At 46.9% G+C, this 21957-nt stretch overlaps 1 protein-coding gene across 3 annotated transcripts in view; it reads left to right on the forward strand.

Annotated features, from left to right (window-relative positions):
* Positions 1 to 21957, forward strand: part of PLS3 (plastin 3) — a 55304-nt gene that overhangs the window by 19436 nt on the left and 13911 nt on the right. The window contains exons 1-3 of one of the 3 annotated variants that reach the window (XM_075053791.1): positions 960 to 1127; positions 12404 to 12490; positions 21180 to 21343. In XM_075053791.1, the coding sequence (XP_074909892.1) occupies positions 12424 to 12490; positions 21180 to 21343 (231 nt within the window). In that variant the 5' untranslated portion in view covers positions 960 to 1127; positions 12404 to 12423. Of the gene's footprint in view, positions 1 to 959; positions 1128 to 10179; positions 10199 to 12403; positions 12491 to 21179; positions 21344 to 21957 lie in introns of those variants that run through there. The other 2 variants (XM_075053793.1, XM_075053792.1) reach the window with 2 other exon arrangements.

Genomic DNA, 21957 nt, shown 5'->3' on the forward strand with positions numbered 1-21957 from the left:
ATACCTCTTTTGAAACTTTACAGCTGGAAGCTAAATTTTCAGGTGATGCCCAAGAAATGGGACCAGGCAATGAGTCACTTTCCTGGCTGACATAATTTTTAAAAAGAGACAAAAAACCCAATGACCCTATTGGTCAAGAATTTTTAATTTTTAGAATGGTCATGGGTTCTTCAAATTCCTTACTAATTCAAGTATTGTGTTCATTAGTAAGTTACATCCTTTCCTTTTAGCTATGGGAGGGCTCAAACATTACGGACTTAACAGGAATAGAAATTTCTGAAATATGTGATTATAGTTTGGAAATCCCACTTAACCTTTTTGGTGATTGATTCTGCTGCTGTGCATTGCATCATCAGCAACATAGTACATGATGTTTCTGTTGCTTATGTCTTCCTGGTTGGTAGCAGATATCTGCCCGTGTTTCATCTAGAGCAGGCAGGGATTAATCGTTGAGGTAATGCAATATATTACAATATGGACCAGCTCTGTATTTACCACCCATTTAGACTACTCTTTCTTTTTTTTTTTTTTTTTTTTTTGAGGAGCTGTGGGGTGAAATAGCAGGGCAGCATCCTCCTTCAGTGTGGACTGAGGCCAAATAGGTCTTCATACTCATTGTTCAGTTCGTGCGCTTCTGGTGGTTTTAAAGACATCCATAAAATAAGTACATAAACCAAAATACAAGCTCCATGTCGTTCTTTGGCTGGACAAGCTGAGAGCTAGCAAAGCAAAATGCATTTAATTTAAAATGTTAAAGTTAAAAGTTCTTTTTCTTATAAAAAAAAAAAAAGTTTGCTTACCTAAAAGCTTTATACCTTACTGCCTCCTGTTCCCAAGTGCCAAGCAATAAAAGAACAAAAGCTGGTTGTTGGGGGAGGATCCCCCCATCCCTGCTCGGTCTGTCCGGGATGCTTCAAGCCGCCTGTCCCGCAGCCTGTCTGATGCATCTTTTTGCGACATGACCGCATCCCTTCTGTGGCTCTCGGGAAGCGACCTCCCATTTGCTGGGCGGGGATGGTGGGAGGAATGCTGGCTGTCCAGATCCTTGCTGTGGGCGTGAGAGAAGCTTCAGCGCTCGGGCCGGCCGAGGGAGCGACTCGCCTTCCCCGGGAGAGAAGGAAGGAAAGGTAAGGTGTCTTCGGCTGCGGGCTGGCCTTAGGATGCCACACACGCTGCTGGCTGCTGCTCGGGGCTCTGGCTGCCTGCGTGGATGCGAGCACATGCCAGAGGTTGCCCTGCAACGACTTGTTTTGCTTTTGTTTTCTCTGCAAACTGTCTAGCAATTCCCGATGCTGTAGCAGATAAAGGAAAATAGCTGTAAGCGGCTATTAGAAAAGATGAATTTCAGGTTTTAATGCGTTTTAAATTTGGGATTTATCCGTGCACCTGACTGAGCAGCGCATGCAAGCAGGAGCAGCAAGTGCTGCGACTGACTCTGCATCACTGGGTATTTAATTTTTCAAGTGAGGACTGAGGGTGTTCCTTCCCTGAAATCTCAGTCTGGGGCACATCTTACCCCATCTCTGTCTGCAGCACGCTTTTAAGAAGCACAACTGCTTAAACTTGCATGTTAGAAGTATTAAATATTTAAACCTTTGCCTTGCAGAAAGTGTGAGGAGCTCTGAGTACTTTGGGGAAATGGCTGTAGGCTTCTGGCTGTGGTGGCTACCTAACTTTTTGGAGTCGTTTGCCCTGAGAGGCTGGGGCTGAGCTGCTTTGCTGTTCTGGTGGGAATGGTGTGTGGCATCACAGCCTGGCAGGAGTTTGTTTCCAGACTGAGGAGTTTATCTTGCTTGCTGTGTTTTCTGGTGAAGGGTGGCTGTAAGTGATGCTGGAAGCTGGCATAGACCCTCTTCAAGTGCTTTAGCAGTCGCTACTGGCTAAAACACTTATATACCAAGTACTTCTAAGTATTGGACTGAAATGCTGAAATTTTTTTGTGCTGAAAAAACTTACACTTGTCTGAAAACCTGTAAAACACATCTAGTGTAGCTTCTTCATGTCCTGATTTTGTTTATACTGAATGTGTTGCTGTGAGGTTTTGCTTAGTTATATTTTACTCTTACCCTGCATTTATTCTGCAAAACATCTGGCTGTAAAGAATGATTTCCAGAGCTGGAGGACTCACACCCTCCTGAAATTCAGAGTAGCAATGAGGTTGCACGCTGTTTACAGTGCACACATCTCTTTAACCACTACATCTGTCCTAGGGGTATTGGGCACTGGCTGAGTGGCTAAACCAGGGGAGGAGGAGGCGGAGGCGGAGGTGAAGCAGCTTGAAGGGATGCAATGAGAAGTTAGTACTCGGCTCCAGGAGTACTGGATGCATCTTGGAGATCCTGCTTCGCCTTGAAACCTGCTAACTAGGGTGCATTTTGCAGAGATTATTAATGCTTGTCCAAAATCCAAGAGTCACGGAGTAGAGCTTGCCTGATCTTGGACTGGCGACTGCTATCTTTTGCTCCCTATTGCTCCTCCCTGTATTAAGTTAAATTATAGAGAAGTGTGGGCAACACCCTGCTGTCAGAGTAAACGTGATTTCACTGTCATGGCAGCCTCCTGGGAGGCGAAGACAGCAGCTCTCCTGCTCTTCTAGCCATTTCACATTAATCTTTGAGATTAATGTTTCTGCTTTTGTTAAGGGTAGATAGGATCTGTACCATCTTCTCTAAAGAAAATAAGTGTTGAATTTACAGGGCTTTTTCTACTTCCAAACGCCACTAAGGCAGCTATGCAGCAACACTGATTTATTGCAGTCTCGTGTTGCTTTCTTGCTCTGAATCAAATTATTTTGACTTCTTTCCCTTTTTCCCAAGTGCTTTCTAAACAAGATTACAGGGAGCAGGGGAAGGATGGAGGAAGGTTTTTCTTCTTTTATCAGTAGCTCTTTCTATGTAGTAAGAGATCAGTTGCTGAAATTCCTGGTTTTTAAGAGACTTTTGAAACATAGTTCCAATGCTTAGAGTATGGCTTGTAGTTTCTAGTGTTTTGTTTCTTATTTAAGAAAACATTCATTGACACACTTCCCTGAATGTTTATCATCTGGACAGCAGTTGCCAGGCTGCCGGGATTTCAGCCCTGGCTGTGCCATTTCAGGACAACTCTGTTTACCTTCAAATTGATAAAACAGTCTGGAAAATCACTCGACCGCAGCTGTAGCTTCTAAAAGGTTGCATGAAACCCACCCTCCCAAAATTAATCGCTGAAACTCCCTATTGTCCAGCTCGCCAGGGATCAGCACCGTCATGCTGGGTATTTGGCTTGCAGGAGCTTGTTTGCTGGCATTGAATAAGCAGTGACTGTACTGTGATTTAATTTACGGATTGGGTTGATTCCCCCGCCCGGGTGGGAGGGAAGTTTTACAGACTGAGTAACGCTTCTTACTTTATCATGGCATATTGAATATCAGTTGCTTTACCTGCCAAGCAAAGGTGTTACTTGAGAGTGGAGGCTGGAGGTGCTGGGGGATGGCGGTGGGTCTGAGCTGCATGGCCTCAAGTCCCTTCAGCCTTTGAAGGGTTTTATCCAGCTGCTGGAGGCCAGGGCACAGGCTGAGGTCTGCAGCTCACCCTTGTAAGGAACTGGGCTCCTTTGGGGCTGAATATTGGGAAATCAAGACACACATGCTTAAAGCATGTTGAGGGTAACCTGCAGGTCTCAGCAGGCAGGTCCCAGCTGCTTCTGGGGAAGGAAATCTGCACTAAATCAGCCTTGTGATCCTCATCCCTCCTCACCTATGCAGGTGGGGAACCCGTTGACTTTCCCACCATTGCTCTGAGAGTCCCGTCATAAAATGAGGGATGCCTTATGCTGAGTTTTGTGATGGGTGGTAAGAGGTGGGTCCTTTCTTGAAGTCATTTATGGTTAAGATACAGAATAAGCCAAAGGAAGTGTTTCATACTGCTCTTTATTTGGGAAACTACACAAGAATAAGAGTTACTATCAGCATAAGAATTTCCTGAGGCTAGCATGATTTTTCTGTGCTTGAGCCAGGCACTTAAATTAAGCCTTATGAGTCTCAGTCCATTAGCTGACATCTAACTCCCCCCCTTTTTATCTTCTTACACTTAGGTTTAAATTATCTCTGAATGTTACTTGATTTTGCAAATTCCAGGCAGGATGAGTGTTCAGCTCTTTCTTTCCTGAAAGGTCTTGAAAGGATCACCTGTTTTCATGTTGTACTAATTAGTTAACAGGGTATATTGCTGTTCCTGTTTCCACTGATGTGGACAAACTATTGAAATTCAAAAGTGAGTTAAACCAATCTAGCGGGTTATGATCTCAAATGTGCTCTAATCCTGGAGTACTGCTAAAACTGGAGGTGTGCCAAAATGCAATGTTTAGGAGAAGTATTTGGCAAAGAGGCTTTTAAGGACTGATTCACTGCTGTCTCAAACAGTATTTGATCTGGTTTCTACGGTGCCCTGCAGATTATAAGTACTCTGTAGATACATGTAATAAGAGCTGGAGCAGTGAGGCGGTCGGTACACCGTAGCTGCCAGTCTGCAGCGTGCTGGGTGTGTGCAGGTGCAGCTGCAAGATCTAGCGGGCAGCTGCTCTCCTCCTTGAAAGTCAGCACTGCCCCTGCTTTGACTGTCCATCCAATCCACTTGGCCCTGGTCTTCTGCGTCAGGAGCCTTCAGAGAAGAGTGTATGTCTGCAGAAAGCTTTCTGTGCTGCTTCCTTCCATTTGAGTCCCAAACTAGTTTTATGTTTCTGTCAGTTCAGCCTCCTTGTAGTAAACACTGGGTCAGGAGGGTAAGGAAGCATCCCTCTACTCTACTCCAGGATTGCATGTCACCCCTTAATGTGTGTCAGAGGCAGCTCTGGCTCACAGTCCTTCAGGGCTGGATGGGGATATGTTGGGGGGGGACTGCACTGAGGACTGGAGAAGTTTTTTTTTGGTTGTTTTTTTTTTTTTTTAATCCCTCCCATGTGCAGCTGGAGTGGAGGCATTTGTGTTACTCAGACTTGTGCTCCCCTCCAGCCTTTGGGCAATTGGATATCACGTGGCTGAGCATCCTCAGCTGCTTGCTATCTTTCTGTTTTTCTATGTCTGTGAGACAGAAGGATTTGTGTGCTCAAATCCCTACAAATTTCTGTGTCATGTCCCCAACTCTCAGTATTCTGGATGCTGCCCTGAAGGACATGGCTTTCCTGGCCTTTTAGCAAAGGGCTGATTTCTATTTGATGCTGTGAGCAGGTTTGATGCTGATTTGGGGTTTTCTGGGAGTACTGGCTACAGCTTGGTTCTGGGTCAGGGTGCTGAACATGCTGACTGTTACTCAGGTGTGGCTGCACCCCAAAAAGCCTCCTTGACTGTGCAGGGGAGTCAGAGGCATGTGAATTGGCTGATGGGTCAGCAATTGTTTTTAATAAGGATTTAAGATGATCAAAGCTAGTGAATCTGGTTCTGTCTTGAAGGAAGAGAAAACGTGTTGACCAGCATGCAAACAGTGAAGGATCAGATTGTCCAGGCTGCCCATGGATGTTGGGGCAGTGGTTAAAGTCTAAGCAGAAGGCATAGCAAACCTGGTTTGCTGCAGTTGTTCCCATATCGTTGGAGTGACCCTGCCTCTGGGCAGCCCAGATCCCTGCTGGGCACCTACCCAAGCGCTGCTCAGAAAAATCTCTGGCATTGTTCTACCCAGGTGGAGCTAGGAGAAACTGGGTTTTTAACCTGGACCTGCTGGAGGAATGTGCATGTCCAGAGGTGGATACCCCATAGAGGCATGCCTCCAAATCTGGAGAGAGCTGCTGGCAAGCCACGTGCAGTGACTAACTCCAGGATGTGTCTCTGCTCCTGATGGATCTGACAGATTTTTTCCCCCGCAGCAGCGGTGAGTTGTGTAACAACAGGAGCAAACTCTCACAGTCCACTCCCAGGTGAAAATAAGTGTAGCAGGGAGCCTGTCTCTCCCAGCATGACAGTTTCAGTGATTTGAAAGAATATGAAGTAAAACCCACTAATGGGACTTTTGCTGATTTAGAGATGCTTCAGAAACAGCAGCTGGAGGTAGTCTCTGTCTGGGATTGGGAAGAGGTGAGCCATAAGGTGGCAATCACTATCTGCTGTCCTGTGTCCTTTCCCTGCGATTTAACAAGTGGCTGTATAACACCTGGTGGGCTACACAACCAGCATGGATGAGTCCAAGTGTGTACTCTGTGTGTACTGGATGTACTGGGTGTAAAGGCAGTAGCTCGAGGAAACTGGAGAATTGGGAGGTGGGAAGTAGTAAATTCAAACAGCAAGACACGCTTAAAGAAATTCGGTATTAAAATTGAATTTGTGTGTAGTTGGTCATTGGCCTGTTGAGGCAAGTTGTTTGGTGCTGTGCATGGATGAGGAAAGCTGGCTTAATAACGAAATAAAGCTGGGTTTGGGTGATTGCTTTGCAGGCTTTACAGCCCGGTGCTGTTCAATAGTTAATGCACTGCAGACCTTGAGAGCAGAGCTGTAGTTTCATCAGTGTTGAGCCTGGTGTGCATGGGGCTGGGAAAGCTTGGCTGAAGGGAAGAGCCACAGATGAGAGATGCAGCTACTCGCCCAAGTCTGGCACTGCAAAGAAATATCCGCTCGAAGCTTCGCATGCCCCTTTCCTCCTGAGGCAGGGGAAGCAGCTAATTGAGTTGATATGGATGCAAAACATGGAGGTGTTCCTGAGTCCAGCATTCATGCAAAGAGCAACAGCAAAGTCATTTCTGGGGGACAGTGGTTTGTAGTGGCATCATGCTGTTGGTAAGGTGTTGGACACTGCAGTGGTGCAGTCCCTGCGGATCGGGTAGCATCACCTAATTGCTGCTCTTATCAGGATGGCACCTATTGCTGTATGGAAAGATGAAAGTGTGGCGAAGGTCTGGTTTCAGCCTGTGCCTCTGATGGGTGACTACCTGGAAGGTAATTGCCAAATAAAAACTTATATGCTTCCAGCAACCTGGTGTTTGCTAATAACCACACCTAACGAGTGGGTGCTGTCTTGGAGGAATCTGATGAACAGAACATGGTTTGAAACACACAAACCGATGATGAGCAGGAGAGGATGGATTGCATGATAAGTTTTCATTTACAGGCCATCAATCCCTAAATCTCCCTGTCTCCTCCCAAAGCAGCAGTAAGTGTTTATCTTGGAGGACTCATCAGACGAAGACTGTGAACCACTAACTTTTGCCTCTTCCTGTTGCTATCAAGTTTGAAGATGTCTGTAAAACCCCAGTGGCTTTGCTTGGACTGGACCAAAAAAAGGAGCCAGCAGAACTGCTGGGTGCACCTGCTAATGGGAGGGGGGGTGTGCCCTCTCCTGCCTGCAAGCATTTCCAAATGCAGCATGAGAGAGCTGGCCGGTGCCTGTGGAGGAGGGTTCCTGCAGCATCAGGAGATCCCTGCAGTATCCTTTGCAGCATCCCAATCACCTGGGAAGGGATGCAAAGAAAACTGAGGCTTTCAGCCCTTACCAGTGACTCACTTCACTTGCTGCTTTGCTCTGAGCAGACTGGCTGCCCCAGGCTGTCCAGCAGCTCTGAAGCTTGCACAGCCATGCCAGGATGGGCATGATGCTGCTGGCCCTGTGGAGGGGGTCTGCGTGGCAGTGGGGGAGAAGCCCTTGCAGCAGTGGGCTCGGAAGGACTTTGTGGTGACCAAGAATCACACGTCTTGCAAAAGGAGCTGGGGGGTGGGTGAATAGGGCAAGGGAAGCAGGGGAGTGCGGGTGGCCACCCCATTCTCTGATGCGGCTCTTGGCAGGGCCAAGCCCACTACCTGCGAAACAGGGAGGAAGAGGAGGATGGGGTGAGCCACAGGAAGCCTGGGGGCCAGATCCTACCTCAGCTGAATCACCAGGATTCCCTCCAAATTAGCAAGGTGGCTGCGTCAGTGCCCTGTGCTGCAAGCCCGGGGGCTCTGGCACTTGCCATGGGTTGGGGGGGACCGAATGCCTGGCTGTCTGGCTCATTATTCCTAAAGGAAGACTGATACGTGCTGGGTTAGTGGTCAGAGATATGCGGGTTTTGAAGTATTTTTAATTAGTTAATGCTGACTGACTTGCCTTCTCATGTCTGGAGCCTTTGTCATGAAAAGGCAGCAAAACCACAGGTTCCTTTTTTCAGAGGAATACATACGGGGTGAGTCACTGCTCCAGACTAGGCCTAGCTTGCTCCTTTTTTTTTTTTTTTTTTTTTATCGGATGGAAAAAGGACATATTAATACCTTTTTGTTGACACTTTCATGTGTCTCTGCATTTGCCCATTTGAGTAAACAAATTGATGCTGTTAATCAGTCAGTTCTAGAGATATTAAAACAGGGCGGGTCTGGGAGGGACGGAGCGACTCAGTTTTCAAACTAACATGGAGCTGCTAAGAAAGCAAATTCTTCCATTTGGATCAGCAGCAAATTCCAGCTCTGTTTCTGTTGGAAGTGTTCAAGTGGCTGTCGGGAAATATTTGGTTGCCCAGTGCTTTCAAAATTGAATTAATCCTCCAGCTTTCAAGGAGATGTGCAAATGCCTGGATGCTTCCCCCACCCCCTGCCACCAATTTCCACCCACCCTCTGTACAGGATGCAGCTCCCAGGGCTTCTCCTCTTGGGGAAGAGTCTTGGGGACTTTTTCTCTGGGCTTGAGTGTTTTTAAGTTGCTGTCTGAGCAGTTAATCCACCAAATGCCCTAGTTAGCTTCTGGCGCTTGTGCTGGAAGTGCTGAGCACCGCAGAGAAGGCACCCCTCTGGTGGCAGTCCCCACTGCAATAGTGTGTCTCCAGGTGGCTTACAGCTGTTAAAACACATGGGCTGGGGCAGCTTTATTTGACCTGCCTGTATTACAGTTCTGTCTGGAGAGCAAATAAACTAACCCCGATTCAGTGACTGCAGTGTGGTTAGAAGCTATAAAACTTGTTTGCACAGAAACTTTATACAGCCCCTCTCTGGGACGGGAGTGATATTCAAAAACCTGAGACGTACTTAAAGCAGCTCTGATCTGCAGTACAAAGTGAAGTCTTCAGAGCACAGAAACGGGCTGCACCGTCTGCCAGCCGCTCTCTTCTGTGAAGCTGCTTTTGTGCAGCCGTGTGTTATGGAGCTGCCTTTGCTTTTCTTCTGTGGGGTAAGGGGATGAAGGCAGGACCAAACGGGATTTGGAGCAGGAATTGCTTCCTTATACACTCTGTTTATGTGTGCATTGACTGATGGACCATCTGTCACCAGGGTGTAAAATGGGTGTGGGATCAGTAGCTCACTTCTGTCTCCTCTTTTCCCCTCGTTCTCTCTTCCTCCCTCTAAAATAGGTCTTTAAATGTGAGTTTGTCTCTGGCTCTCACTGCATGCCCTGGCAGAGACTTTGCTTGTGGTAGAAGTGAATGTGACGTGGTGAGGCGTGAGCAGCGTGGTGCCGTGTCCCCACAGGGCTTTGAGTGAGGCAGCTGATGTGTGATCCCTATGCCAGTGTGATAAAAGGGCTTTTTATGTCCGTGAAGACAAAGCCTCTTGTTTAAAAATGCAACTGAATGAAAAACATGATTTTGAATGCCCTAGACTCAGCTATTAAAAACAAACAAAAAACCCACACACAACAAAAAACTGAAAAGCTCTCCTGTCCCCCAGATGAGTGTGCCAATGTTGGTGTAATACCTCTCTGTTGCAAAAAAACTCTGTAAAATTGCCTTGGGAGCTTAGCAGTCCCTGTCGGCTTGTAACTTTGTGGCCCACTAACCTTTTCATACACTGTTTTGTTATAACATACTTTTCCCCTTCCCAGACAGCTGTAACAAGGTCAGGTGTCTGCTTTTTCTCTGTTGGTTCAAATTCTCCCTCTCTCCTCTCAAGCAGAGAAGCAGAGAAGGAGGAAGCAGTATGAAAACTGAGAGGTAAACCTGTTTTGTAGACTTACTGACTGAGCTGAACAACATAGGAGCTGGAAGGGAAATTTTTTTTTTAAGTGAAGACCCACACAAACAACTGCAGGGCATATCCAGAGTGTAATATTTCCCTGTTAAAGTCAAACAGAGCAACTTTTTTAAAAGCTCTCAGCTTATGGTGGTGTTTGCTGCTTGTTTTGCTTTTAAAGATGTTAGAGATAGTCAGCAGCTAATTAAATTCCAATGAAGTGGTTAGATAATGATGCTTTTGGAAATCCCTTTTTGCAGGAAATCCTCATGGTTTGAAAACGAATAGGTGCAAGTGAGGATGAGGAAGAAGGCAGAATTTGTGAAGGTGCGTTAACTGAAATTTCAGTCTCGCAGGCCTGCCCTCTCCTGCCTGGCAGCTCATGCCACCTGCCTGCCCGCTTAGCCAAAATTGTCTCCGTTCCCGATAGTGTTCCCCAAGTGTTTCTGCCAGTTGTGAAATCCACCTCCTGTAGCGTGCACCAAGCTTGCTCAGAGCTGACTTTCTTGCTGAGCAACTCCTTCATCCCCTGGAAATAACAGCCAGGTTTTGGTGGCACTGAGGCTCAGGCTGCTGGGGCACCCGTGGGAGTGCTGCAGGGAGGGGGCTGCTTCAGGAACAGGGGTAGGTCCCAGGCTGGGCATCCTGCAAGGCGGGCAGCGCTGCACGCAGCATTCCTGCATCTTGCAAGGACCTGCATGGTAGCATTTCCTTGGTCAACTAGCCTAACTTGTTACCTCTGAAATGGTATAAAACATTTACTATGGTGCTTCCCCCCCCTCAGTCAGTCTGATGCAGCTTTGCCACAATTCCTGCCACTGCCCCATTCTTGCAGTACAAGTCCAATGATGAAGTTGGCCGTCTTGCTGTTGGTGGCTTTTACCTTTTACTGACTGTTAAACATCTTGTTGTGTCCGCTGGCAGCTCTGCAGATGTTTTTGGAGGTGGGGTCTGATGTACTTTCCTTCTTGTCTCTGCAGTGATGCAACTTCTTGTTGACTTTCTCTGCTGCTAGCACCTGTCTGAGCTAGTTTCCCATGCTGGCACACCGGCCCATTGCTCTCATCTCTAACGACTTCTTTCTTCCCGAACTGAGTAAAGTGTTACAGAAAATGAATATTTACAGCTACAGGCAAACTCGTGTTCTTAAGCTAACAAGTGCTTGTGAAGGCAGCTGGGAGCCTCAGACAAAAGAGGCTTGCTCAGAGCACAGGCATTTGTGAAACTGAGCCTCTTGTTGCTTGAGCAGTGAGCCAGCGTGTTCACAATCCTGCCTTCTGACAATCTGTAAACCTGAACTCACTGCTCATCCTTTTGCTTACAGAGGAGGCGGCAGCTGTGTCTGTTCCCATAGGCAGAGGAGGAACCTTTTGTTTCTCAACTTAGTGATTGTAGCTAACTGTGGGAGCTGGAAAATCTCGGAATGCAAGTCTCATTTGAAGTTGCACTGAGCCTGCCCAGATCCATGTTTTAAAGACCCTGAGGTAGAACTAGCATGTGTGCTGGAATGTGCTTGTTGGTGCCTACCTTTCTGTTCATGCACAGGGATTCCCCTGTTTGCGTTGTTCCATCAATCACTGATCTGTCTTGGTCGTATTGGCCAAAGTGCCAACAGGGCATCTGATGCTGCTGTCATGAATGTCATGGGAAGTGGACGTGGGTACATCACTGGCCTTTTACCATCCTTATGGTGATGCCTCCTGTCCAGGCTGGCTGGGTGGCACCTAATCAGTGCTTGGAAAGGAGGATTATAGCAGATGGGTGTAGGAACTGTACGCTTCATCCTCTCTGTTTCTTAAACACCAAGCAGGTCTGATCAATGCGAAGTTTCTGTGTACTTGGGGTTTGAGCGCGGCTGATGCCTGCTGTTCCAGACTTGCTTGTGGTGTTCCTGCTGTGCCTTGCTCAGGAGCGGAGAGGTGGTCAGTGGCAGTGCAAACAGCCTGTTGCTTACATGGTTTATTGAGAAACTGACTCTGGGGAAATAGGCAGGTGTTTATTCAAACAGTTCCCTGTAGAAAGGCAGACTATTTCTTTTTTGCAAACAGTAGCAGGTATACTACTTTGTGCAAAAAGACCTTTTTCAGGTACTGTTCAGAATCTTTATTATTTGGGTTTGATGGCTGCGTGCTCTTGGGGGCAGACCAGCAGGCAGAGCGTTCAGTATATTTTGCATTGATATTTTAACTCTGGATTCTGATTTTGTTCAAAGTTGTGGAAAATCCCTGGAGATGTGAGCTTTTCTGACCTACAGAACACACTGGTAGCAGGTACCTTAATGTGTGCAGAACAAAATAGCCCATAAAATAAATACACAGAGCTAAATATTAACAAGGCTAATGGGATTTTTGACTTGTTAAGGAGTGAATTTGCCGCTCTCTGAGTTTCACACATCTGTTTTATTAGTGGAAAGATAAACGTGGCTTCGAGAACTGTGGTGACCTTGGTATTGATTGTTACTATACTGCTGTTCAAAACTGCACGCATTTGAATGCAGCCTGATTTCACACAGTGTCCTTTTTCTCTCTTTAGGTACTCCCTAAATTAATGAGATGGCCAACACCACGCAAATCTCCAAAGATGAGCTGGAGGAACTCAAGGAGGCCTTTGCAAAAGTTGGTAAGTCACAGTGAGGAGGGCACCATGCTCCTGTCTGCTGTACATTTGAAATGAATTTATCCTAGCCCTGTGAGCAGCGGTGCCAGCAGGATGTGGGCAGTCTGCTGCTCTCGTGATCTTCTCCATGCCAAGGAGTCCCTTGGCAGCCTTGTTGCTTCTGGCTTGTCACTTCTAGCCAAGGAGCACAAAGGAAGGGACACGGGCAGTCCGGCTGTCAGTGAGCACTGGCAGACAGCCTTGCCCTGTTGCTCCAGGGTAGGCTTTGTTGGTTCCTGATGGCAGAAGAAATATCCAAACAGGTACTGCATTACTTCAGCCCAGGCAGTGCTTCAGGGCTTGCACAGTGCTTGGTTCTGATGATGTTGGTTTTGTCAGATTGGCTGAGCAGTGCAGGTGGTAAATGTAGGTGCTATGTTTCTGGTTTGTGCGGGTGTATTTGAGGCACTGTGTTTGGTGAGCTTGTAGGCAAAACCTAATTAGTGTCTGTTTACCTGGCCATTATGGAACAACTTGCAGTGATAATAAAATGCTTTGCGGCTGCAGTGCATATGCATTGCCCTCTGGTGGCTCTGTTTCTTCTCTGGTTCTCACCTCCCTAACAGCCTGCGATGCTCAAGGGGTTGCACAGCCCAAGCTCTCTGCCTGCCTTCCAGCTTTCCGCCTGCGCTGGCATTGCAGAAGCCTCTGGCAGGCTGCTTTGGGAAGCTGAAACGGGCAGAAAACTGACATCATGGAGAAGACTGTTTTCTGCTGGTTTAGTTTCCTGATATGGCTTACTGGAGGATCAGAGAAACGCCAGGGAGGGGCAGGATGGGAGCTGGACCGCAGCAGTGTGGACTGAGGTCAGCGTATGCAGCTGGGGAACCACACCCGGGACTGGCACTGGCTGGGAATGAGTTGCACAAGTGATCAGAGCCAGTGTTTCATTTTCCTAACTGGACATCGGCATCGCTCAAGCACTGGTTATAAATACAAATTGGTAGTTGCCTTGCATCTGTATCGGGTAAACTGCCCTCTAGAGCAGAGTGGCTCTTTAAAACTCTCACTTGCTCTAAATTTGCAGTCTGCAGAAGGACATACAAATTTCAAAGACAACTGATTCTCATGGAGTAGTATTCCCTGTTGGGACTTGAAGCAAGTTGCATTTTTGGCAGTTCCCTCTCCTGTCTCACTCTTCCTGAGACTTTTCCAGCAGGTGGAAGTGAGCTGCCGCAGAGGAAGATGAGTGACCATTGTGCTTCTTGCTGCCTAATGTGCCTCTGAGCACAAACCTCAATAAGGCTGGGATGCAGGCAGCCCGTTCTGTCCTTGGATAAACTTAAAATGATTAACCTGGCTGGAATGTGGTGGCTTTTTGTCATTAGTGTGGGGGGAAATTAGCAAGATTAGGTTGACTGGCTGCCTTTGCACTGGAAACATGGAGAAACCCAAGTCAGATCCTGTGTTGTTTTTTTTTTTTTTTTTTTTTTTTAGGAAACCAGCTCACTCTGGTCCCTGTTTGGTATTAAATTATAAAAGCAGTGTCAAAAATTAGGTGTTATTGAGAAATGTGATAATTAGCCAGGATATACCCACAAGTGAGATGGAATCTGCTGGTCCTTTTCAGCTGTCTTCTGTTTTGTACGCTTTAGGCAGGGTACAGCCTGCAAGCATTGTGGTGGGACATGCCTGTCGTGAGTGTCTTTAATGCTCTTATTCCTTTTATTCTTGCCTAAAGGACCCATATTTGCCCTGGGATATAGAAATGGTTGCTAACTGGGTGACTGACTTTTGCTGGCAACTTCTAATGCTGTCTCTAGTGAATGCGAAGGAAAGTTGGATTAAGGCTGCTATTTAAAATGAAGCTTTTCTTTCCTCTCCCAGCTACCTGGAAGACTTGGAACGCAGCTGAGAAGCATGGTTGTAGCAAAGCTCAGCACGTTGGCTTATAGGATGTTGTAAAGGAGATGTGGGGAGGAGGAAGTATCTCTCAGGGTAGTTTCTGCTTACCAAGATGTGCCCTGCTCCAATGTGCAGCTGCATGGGCTTCCTGGAGGCCTTCTTTAACTCTAGCATGGGGCAAGTTGCTGCTCTGGATGTGTAGGTTGATGGGACTTCAAAGGTGTGTATTTGACCAGCTTTTCTGCGTGCAGCTGGACGAGATTGAGCCATCTGGTGATGCTGGAAGGCAGTGAGGTGTGTTACTATATACTCTGTCACCACCTGCCTTCTATGCCACTTGAAGGTATCTCCCTCTCTCCCATGCAGCTGGTGTGCTGTTCTCTGACAGCCAGCAAAAGGCAAGAGTTCCATAGACTACCTGCTGCTTCCTAGAAGCAGTCCACGGATAGAAACCATGGTTTAAGGTTAGCACTGAAGTCAGCTACAGCTCAGACAAGCAGCTCCCAGCATCCTATAACCAGGTATTTGTGTTGGAAGTGATCCAAGTGGTAAACAGCAGTGGTTCGGAAAAGCATTTTAACAGCTGAAAAAAGTAATGAAGTGGGGCATCAGAACTGTCTAGGCTTTGAATGGCCCGCAGGTTAGTGGGAGAAGAGTAGGTTGCTCCAAGTCTTAGCTGATCTCTGAATTTGTTCAGTGTAACAGATGTGTGTATGTATGTACGTGGCTAAACAGTGGCCCTTCATAGGGGAGGCATGGCAGAACAAAATCTGCGAACTTGCTCTGTTTGTCTTCCTTCTCCCTGCTTCTAATAGCAGAGATAAGCATCTTTTCTGGAAACACAAAGTACTTAAAAATTGTAACCCAGCTGAACACTTTGTTCACTGCTGCAAGGTGGTAAAACAATGCACTGAAATGTTAAGCTTAAGGCAAATAGGGATCTGTGATCCTGCTAGAGTGTGTCCTGCTGAGCATATATCCTTAAAAGGAAACGTGTGGGTTACTTTCCCCTCTCGCATCCTGTTATTTAAGCTATTTTAAGTATTTGTCAGGAGGAAGCTGAGCCAGAGCTTGAAGCAGCTTTTAGGTTTTGTTTATTGTGGCTTTGCTGCGCCACCTGCATATGGGCAGAAGATGGTGCCGTACATCACTGCAGTGACCTTTCCCAGGTTTAGTAAGCTGGCACACACGCAACTTTGAGTAGAAATAGGAAACTTCAGATGTGCTGTAGTTTCCTTTCCATCAGGCAGATTATAATGGATCCAGGCTGTAGCTTGTCTGTTAAAACAATTTTGCTTTCTTCCATTAGTAATTCTGGGCTGTACGCCGAAGGATTTCATTTGGGATAGCTTCTATTTTGACAGCCTCTTCAGCTGTTGAATACCATTTCAGATTTTGTTAGAGAGGGACTTTAGACCACCTTCCGTCTGAAGTCTGGCCCTGTCGCAGGACATCCAGCAAGGCACCATATGGTGGGCTTGCAGTAATGCTGGAAATAATTATGGAACTTGCTGGTGCTGCAAAGGTGACGGCTTTTTTTTTTTTAATGCTGCTACTCTGTACATTTGACTGTGATGCCAGAGGGGGAACAGAGACAGCAGGAGGGGAAGCAGCTGCCCTGTGGGGTAGGGTTCTCAGGCCTATTTGTCATGTTTACAGGGCTAAAGGCTTTTTGACATGTTAAGAGAGGAATGATTCCATATTCCATCACATAGTCAATCACTAGTTAGCGTTACTCAACTCTGCTACCAAGCCAAAACCACGGGTTAGCACATCCACTAGGCTTTAACACTTAAAGCTGCCAAGAAGCTAAAACTTGAAATGAGAGCATCTTTACTGCAAGACCAGTAACTTGGTGTGGGGTCTTGCAGTTAAGCCAACAGACCTGTCTTGCTTGTAAATCCCACTCCCAAAGTGTCTGGGACATAGATGCCCTTTTAATCTATGCAGTAAATCAGTGATTAATTTTTTTTCCCAGGATACTGTGGAAGAGTAACTCTTACAAGTGGGTGTTTGGGATGTCATTAAGAGTTGGAAGAACTTAGGTCCTGAGACCCAAGTGTTTTGAGTGAGTTAAGGCACATTGCTCAACAGTGTGTGTCCTTTACGCTTGATTATGTGCTGTCTGTCTAGGCCCAATGTAGGGGCTGAGACCTGCTGGTGTGCAGCCCCTCCTGATGGGCAGCATCTTTCCTGGTGCCATGCTCCTGAGTTGCATGTGCTCACATGTCAGTGTGCATTTCAGATGGCTCTTTGTGCAGCAGAGCTACTAATTTATTTTTTTTTCCCCTCAGTGAGCAGAGGTGAATCTTTTTTGAGCTAGGCACACACACAAGATTGGGAAGATGCTGCTTTGCAGGGGTGAACGAAACCAAATGGGCACATGTTGAGCCAGACTGCAGTAAATACTTGATATCTGCCCTACAGCCAGGTTTGATGCTTTCAGGCTGAGACTGAGGTCTGCTGAGCAAGTGTGGATGGACCAGACAATAGCCTGTGTTAACTCCTCAATTGCATTTCAGTCAGTGTTTTTAAGTTGTGGTTTCTGTTCTGCAAGCAAACCAATATAAATGCAAGGCTGGGGATTAATTCCTTGAATTAGATTGTACCCTTAAAAGACATGCAGGGCTTCATATGTAAAACTGAGCTCTAAACGGGTTTAAGCATCCTTTTACCCAGGCATCACTCTATTAGAGATGGGGACTTTGGAGCTTGGGTCCCTGCTGTCTCACCCAACAGGCTTCTGCCTCACGAAATACCATATATTGTGCTTTTCCCTTTCACTTCTGAATAGGCTCAGACATGGTACATGCAAGCTTGGTCCAGAAACACTTCTGAATGCTTAAGCTAGACATACCAAGAGGAAAACCTTTACCAAATCTGAATCAAAATCACACCCGTGATCCTATCAAGGATACGATATGTATTTTGAAGTCTTATTTTTCTCTGTCCTTTGTCTACTAACATTTGGGTAGATGTAAAACTTAGGCTTTTTTTTAGGTGGTGGATTGATTGGAAGAAGTGATGAACAGGTGTTTCTGGATTTACCTGCTTAATTTGGCAGCATGGCAAAGGATTGTGGTCAGTTCATTCAAGCATAGGCTAAAGCAATGGGTGTTGGCTGTAGGCATGCTGAGGGTGAAAGCAAAGTTTTGTTTTGGGTGCATAGGCCCTGGAGACTAGTGAATCCCTTCTTGTCTGATTTTCTTCACTGGCTGTGAGGCAGGGAAAAGATGCATGTTGTGGAGTTAGATTTAGTAATAAGAAGACTGTAACAGAAGAAGCTGTGATTTATCTAGAGGGGAAATAGTTTGCTGATGACATCTCAGGCTGGACTGTTTAATAAAGCTTGCCTTTGTAGGCTTATATTTTTTTGGAATAAAATTCTAAAATTAAAGGCCAGACAGCAGCCTGTTGCTGTCATTAATCATTGGCCCAAACCACTTTATTTCATCAGCATTATTGTAAACACTGACATTTCATTTAAGGTACTTAATAATCCACTGGAATTGATGCTGCTCTTTAGTTTGAGACCTAGGGACTGGGGTGTAGGAGGGAGTACAGGTTTGTTCTGTGTTACTTTGGATGTTTGCCACTAAGCATTTGAATTTCACTTTCTTGCTAACTTATAAAAACAATTTTAAAATCCCATATGGATCTAGAAAATGAGGAAAGTTGGAGTGGTGGTGTGGACATGCTGCTTGCTGGAATATTGCTGTGAAATAAAACCTAAAAACCACCACTGACACCTCATTAAAAGTAAATTGACTTTCAAAATTTGCTAAAAAAAAAAAATGGGCTTTAGACCTATCCTCATTGTTTTCTTTTATTCTTGACAGTATCTCCCTTTAAGCATAAACACTGACCCCAGTGGCTGTGGTGTGGGATTCCCTCTTGAACAAAACCAAATACTGGGGCTGGCGCAGCTCTTCTGTCATGCAGCCTGGGGAGGCAGCAGCAGCCTGCGAGGGTTTTTGGGCAGCAGAAGCTGTTGCTTGAGTGGAATTGAACTCTAGGGCCTTAGAGAGAGGCTGCCGCCTTATAAATAGCAGAAAAATCCTCCCATGTGGGATATGGGCAGAACGGTGGCTGGGTGAAGCTGCACGGTGTGATTTTGGCAGCCAGTGGTGGTGAGCTGCACTTGGCAGTGCACCATCACAGTGCCAGGAGCTCTGGAGATGGGGGAGAGGGTAACACAGCTGCTTAAATGCAGACACTGCTCTTGTTTAGCCATACAGGGCTCAGCTGATGTCTTTAGTACAGGCACTGTGTTGAATTTGCAGAGCCTGTGGTTGAATGATGATCGTAGGAGACTGCCAAATCTCTACCTCCCCAGCCCATCCAGGTACGCCCCAGCAGCAGCGGTAATCCAGGGCTGGTGTCTCCCTACAGCCCCAGCCCTGGGGAAGAGGTGGCAGCTCAGACACTGAATTAACTTCCCGGGGCTGGCTGTACCACTTGCCTACAGCAAAGGGATTTTAACATCACTACTGAGGCAGTAACAGGACAACATGCCCTGAATCCCTGCCTCTCCAAACATGCTGGAGGGTCATGCTTATGTCTTGAGATGTGAATCTGGGCCATCTGACAGCTTCAAATGATCAGGATGCTCGTGGACCTGACTGCTGAAGCCTGCGTACCAGCTGTGCTGTGAACCAACCACGCTGTCTGCTCATCCTAGTTAGCCTGAGGAAGGAGGCACCCGACCTGTGGTTGTCCATGGTGGCTGCAAAGCCTCACTTGCCTAAAGAAAGGCTAGGCCTGCTGGATTTGCCCTGTGCATTCAATGGATGCGATGTTGTCCCCAAGGGGGCTGGGATCTGTTGATGTGAAAAGCTCCAGATTCACACTAGATTCTTGTTTTCGTTCTTCCCAGATGTAATAGGCAATAGCATTTCAGTAAGCATGCACTGCTGCTGTGGCTTGGTGCTTGACTGTCATAGCAAATGTCCTTGCAGAGCATTCTTGGGCAGCATTAAAATATCTGGCTGCAGTTTTCTATCAGCGATAAATGGATAACATCATTATCAACATTATAAAAAAATGTAAATGGAGAGCTGACTTAGTGTTTTCAGTTCAGAAAGTAAGTGCTGTATTTCATTTCTGTCTATTTTTAACATGTGAAGCCAGCTGCAGTTAGATGTAAAAAGAAATGCTCTGGAGATCATTTATGAAAATGCAGATGCTCTGTTGTGAAACTTTTACACTAGACTTGGGTCATGTGTGCCTAGAGCCATCCTGGTCAGCTCTGCTTCAAAGCTGCCATTGGCCAAAGCCAGAGAGATCTCATGGCTTGTGCTGGGACCGTCTCTGAGGATGCGCTGTGCTTTATTTACCATGTGCATTTGATGCCTGGTGTATTCTTGGTGGTGTCCTTCAAACAGTGTACTGCTTGGGCTTGCTATTTTTGGTGTGGGCATCCTGCTGTGTGTGTATTGGGTTTGTGTGGCAAGGTTTTGGTAGCGGGGGGGGTTACAGGGTTGGCTTCTGTGAGAAGCTGCTGGAAGCTTCCCCTGTGTCCAACAGAGCCCATACCAACCGGCTCTAAGACGGACCCGCCGCTGGCCAAGGCTGAGCCCATCAGTGGTAGTGGTAACGCCTCTGGGAGAACATATTTAAAAAGGAAAAAAAAGTTGCTGGGACAGATGGAAATGGCAGCCAGAGAGAGGAGTGAGAACATGTAAGAGAAACAACCCTGCAGACACCAAGGTCAGTGAAGAAGGAGGGGGAGGAGATGCTCGAGGAGATGCTCTGCCGGAGCAGAGATTCCCCTGCAGCCCGTGGGGAAGACCCTGGTGAGGCAGGCTGTCCCCCTGCAGCCCAGGGAGGTCCACGGGGGAGCAGATCTCCACCTGCAGCCCGGGGAGGACCCCACGCCGGAGCAGGTGTGTTCCCGAAGGAGGCTGTGACCCCGTGGGAAGCCCACACTGGAGCAGGCTCCTGGCAGGACCTGCGGATCTGTGGAGAGAGGAGCCCATGGAGCAGGTTTTCTGGCAGGACTTGTGACCCCGTGGGGGACCCACACTGGAGCAGTGTGCTCCTGAAGAACTGTAGCCTGTGGGAAGGACCCACGTTGGAGAAGTTTGTGGAGGACTGTCTCCTGTGGGAGGGACCCCACGCTGGAGCAGGGGAAGAGTGTGATGGGTCCTGCCCCTGAGGAGGATGAAGTGGCAGAAATAACGTGTGATGAACTGACCGTAAACCCCATTCCCTGTCCCCCTGCGCCACTGGGGGGGATTGGTAGAGAATGCAGGAGTGAAGTTGTGCCCGGGAAGAAGGGAGGGGTGGAGGGAAGGTGTTCTGAGATTTCGTTTTATTTCTCATTACCCTACTCTGGTTGATTTGTAATAAATTGAGTTAATTTTCCCCAAGTTGAGTCTGTTTTGCCCATGACGGTAATTGGTGAGTGATCTCTCCTGTCCTTATCTCGACCCACAAGCCCTTTGTTATATTTTCTCTCCCCTGTGCAGCTGAGGAGGGGGAGTGATAGAACAGCTTTGGTGGGCACCTGGTGTTCAGCCAGGGTCAACCCGCCACAGTGTCTGTGTCCTGCATGGATTTTGCTTTCAGCAAAGATGAATGCTCTGTGCAATGCAGCCCCAAAACAGGTGCGCTACGATGGGCCATGCTAGGAGATTCCTCCTTACCTCCATGTCTTGTAGACATCCCCAGTGCTCAGGCTGCTCTCCATAAAACACTCTGGAGCATGGGGGCTGTGGGGCTGTGTTTCTGCTCTGCTGTCCTGGCCTGGGCCTGTCAGGGTACTGGCATGTTTCTAAAACCTTCTCCTGCCCCTTCTCTTCCTCAGACCTCAACAGCAACGGGTTCATCTGCGACTATGAATTGCATGAGCTCTTCAAGGAAGCCAACCTGCCTCTCCCCGGATACAAAGTGAGAGAGATCATCCAGAAGCTCATGATTGACAGTGACAAGAATAAAGATGGGAAGATTAGTTTTGAAGAGTTTGTCTATGTAAGTGGTATTTCTGAATTTCCAGTAGCGTGGGGGACCCCTTTTAGACAAAGCTAAGGAAGGGGGTAGAAGAGGTTGAACCTGGCTTCTCAGCCACTTACCCTAATCCTAGTTTTCTTTCTACAAACTGATCACTTTTGAGGACTTGTCGTGCAAAAATCACTTCTTTGTACAGATCTCTGCATATGACCAATCTTTTGTGCTGTCACTGTCAGCCCTTAGATTTGGACAGAGGGGAAACATGTTGGTTTTTAAACAAAAACCAAAAAGAATCCACATGCTTTTCTTATATGAAAACTTTGTTGGAGGCCAAAAGACCATTTCCACATGAGGTGACAACTGGAAAAAAGACTTCCAGTTCTCCACGCTTGCAGTATTGACTGGAAGCTACTCAGTTTTTCCAGGCACATAGATGAATGCTTGTTTTCCCAGTGAAGCAGTATAATTTCCTTTCTCAATTTAATGGGACTACAGGTATTTGCTAAAGACTTGAGAGGGCGTTTCAAGACACACTTGGAGACTAGTCCTTGATGCTGATCTAGGAAAATTCAGATCTGTTTGTTGCCTTAAAAGGGAAGAACAGGAGCAAAGAGATAGGAGAAGCTGAAGGATGG

The sequence above is a fragment of the Buteo buteo genome, chromosome 22 (genome assembly GCF_964188355.1).
Source record: "Buteo buteo chromosome 22, bButBut1.hap1.1, whole genome shotgun sequence".
In the NCBI taxonomy this organism is placed as follows: Eukaryota; Metazoa; Chordata; class Aves; order Accipitriformes; family Accipitridae; genus Buteo; species Buteo buteo.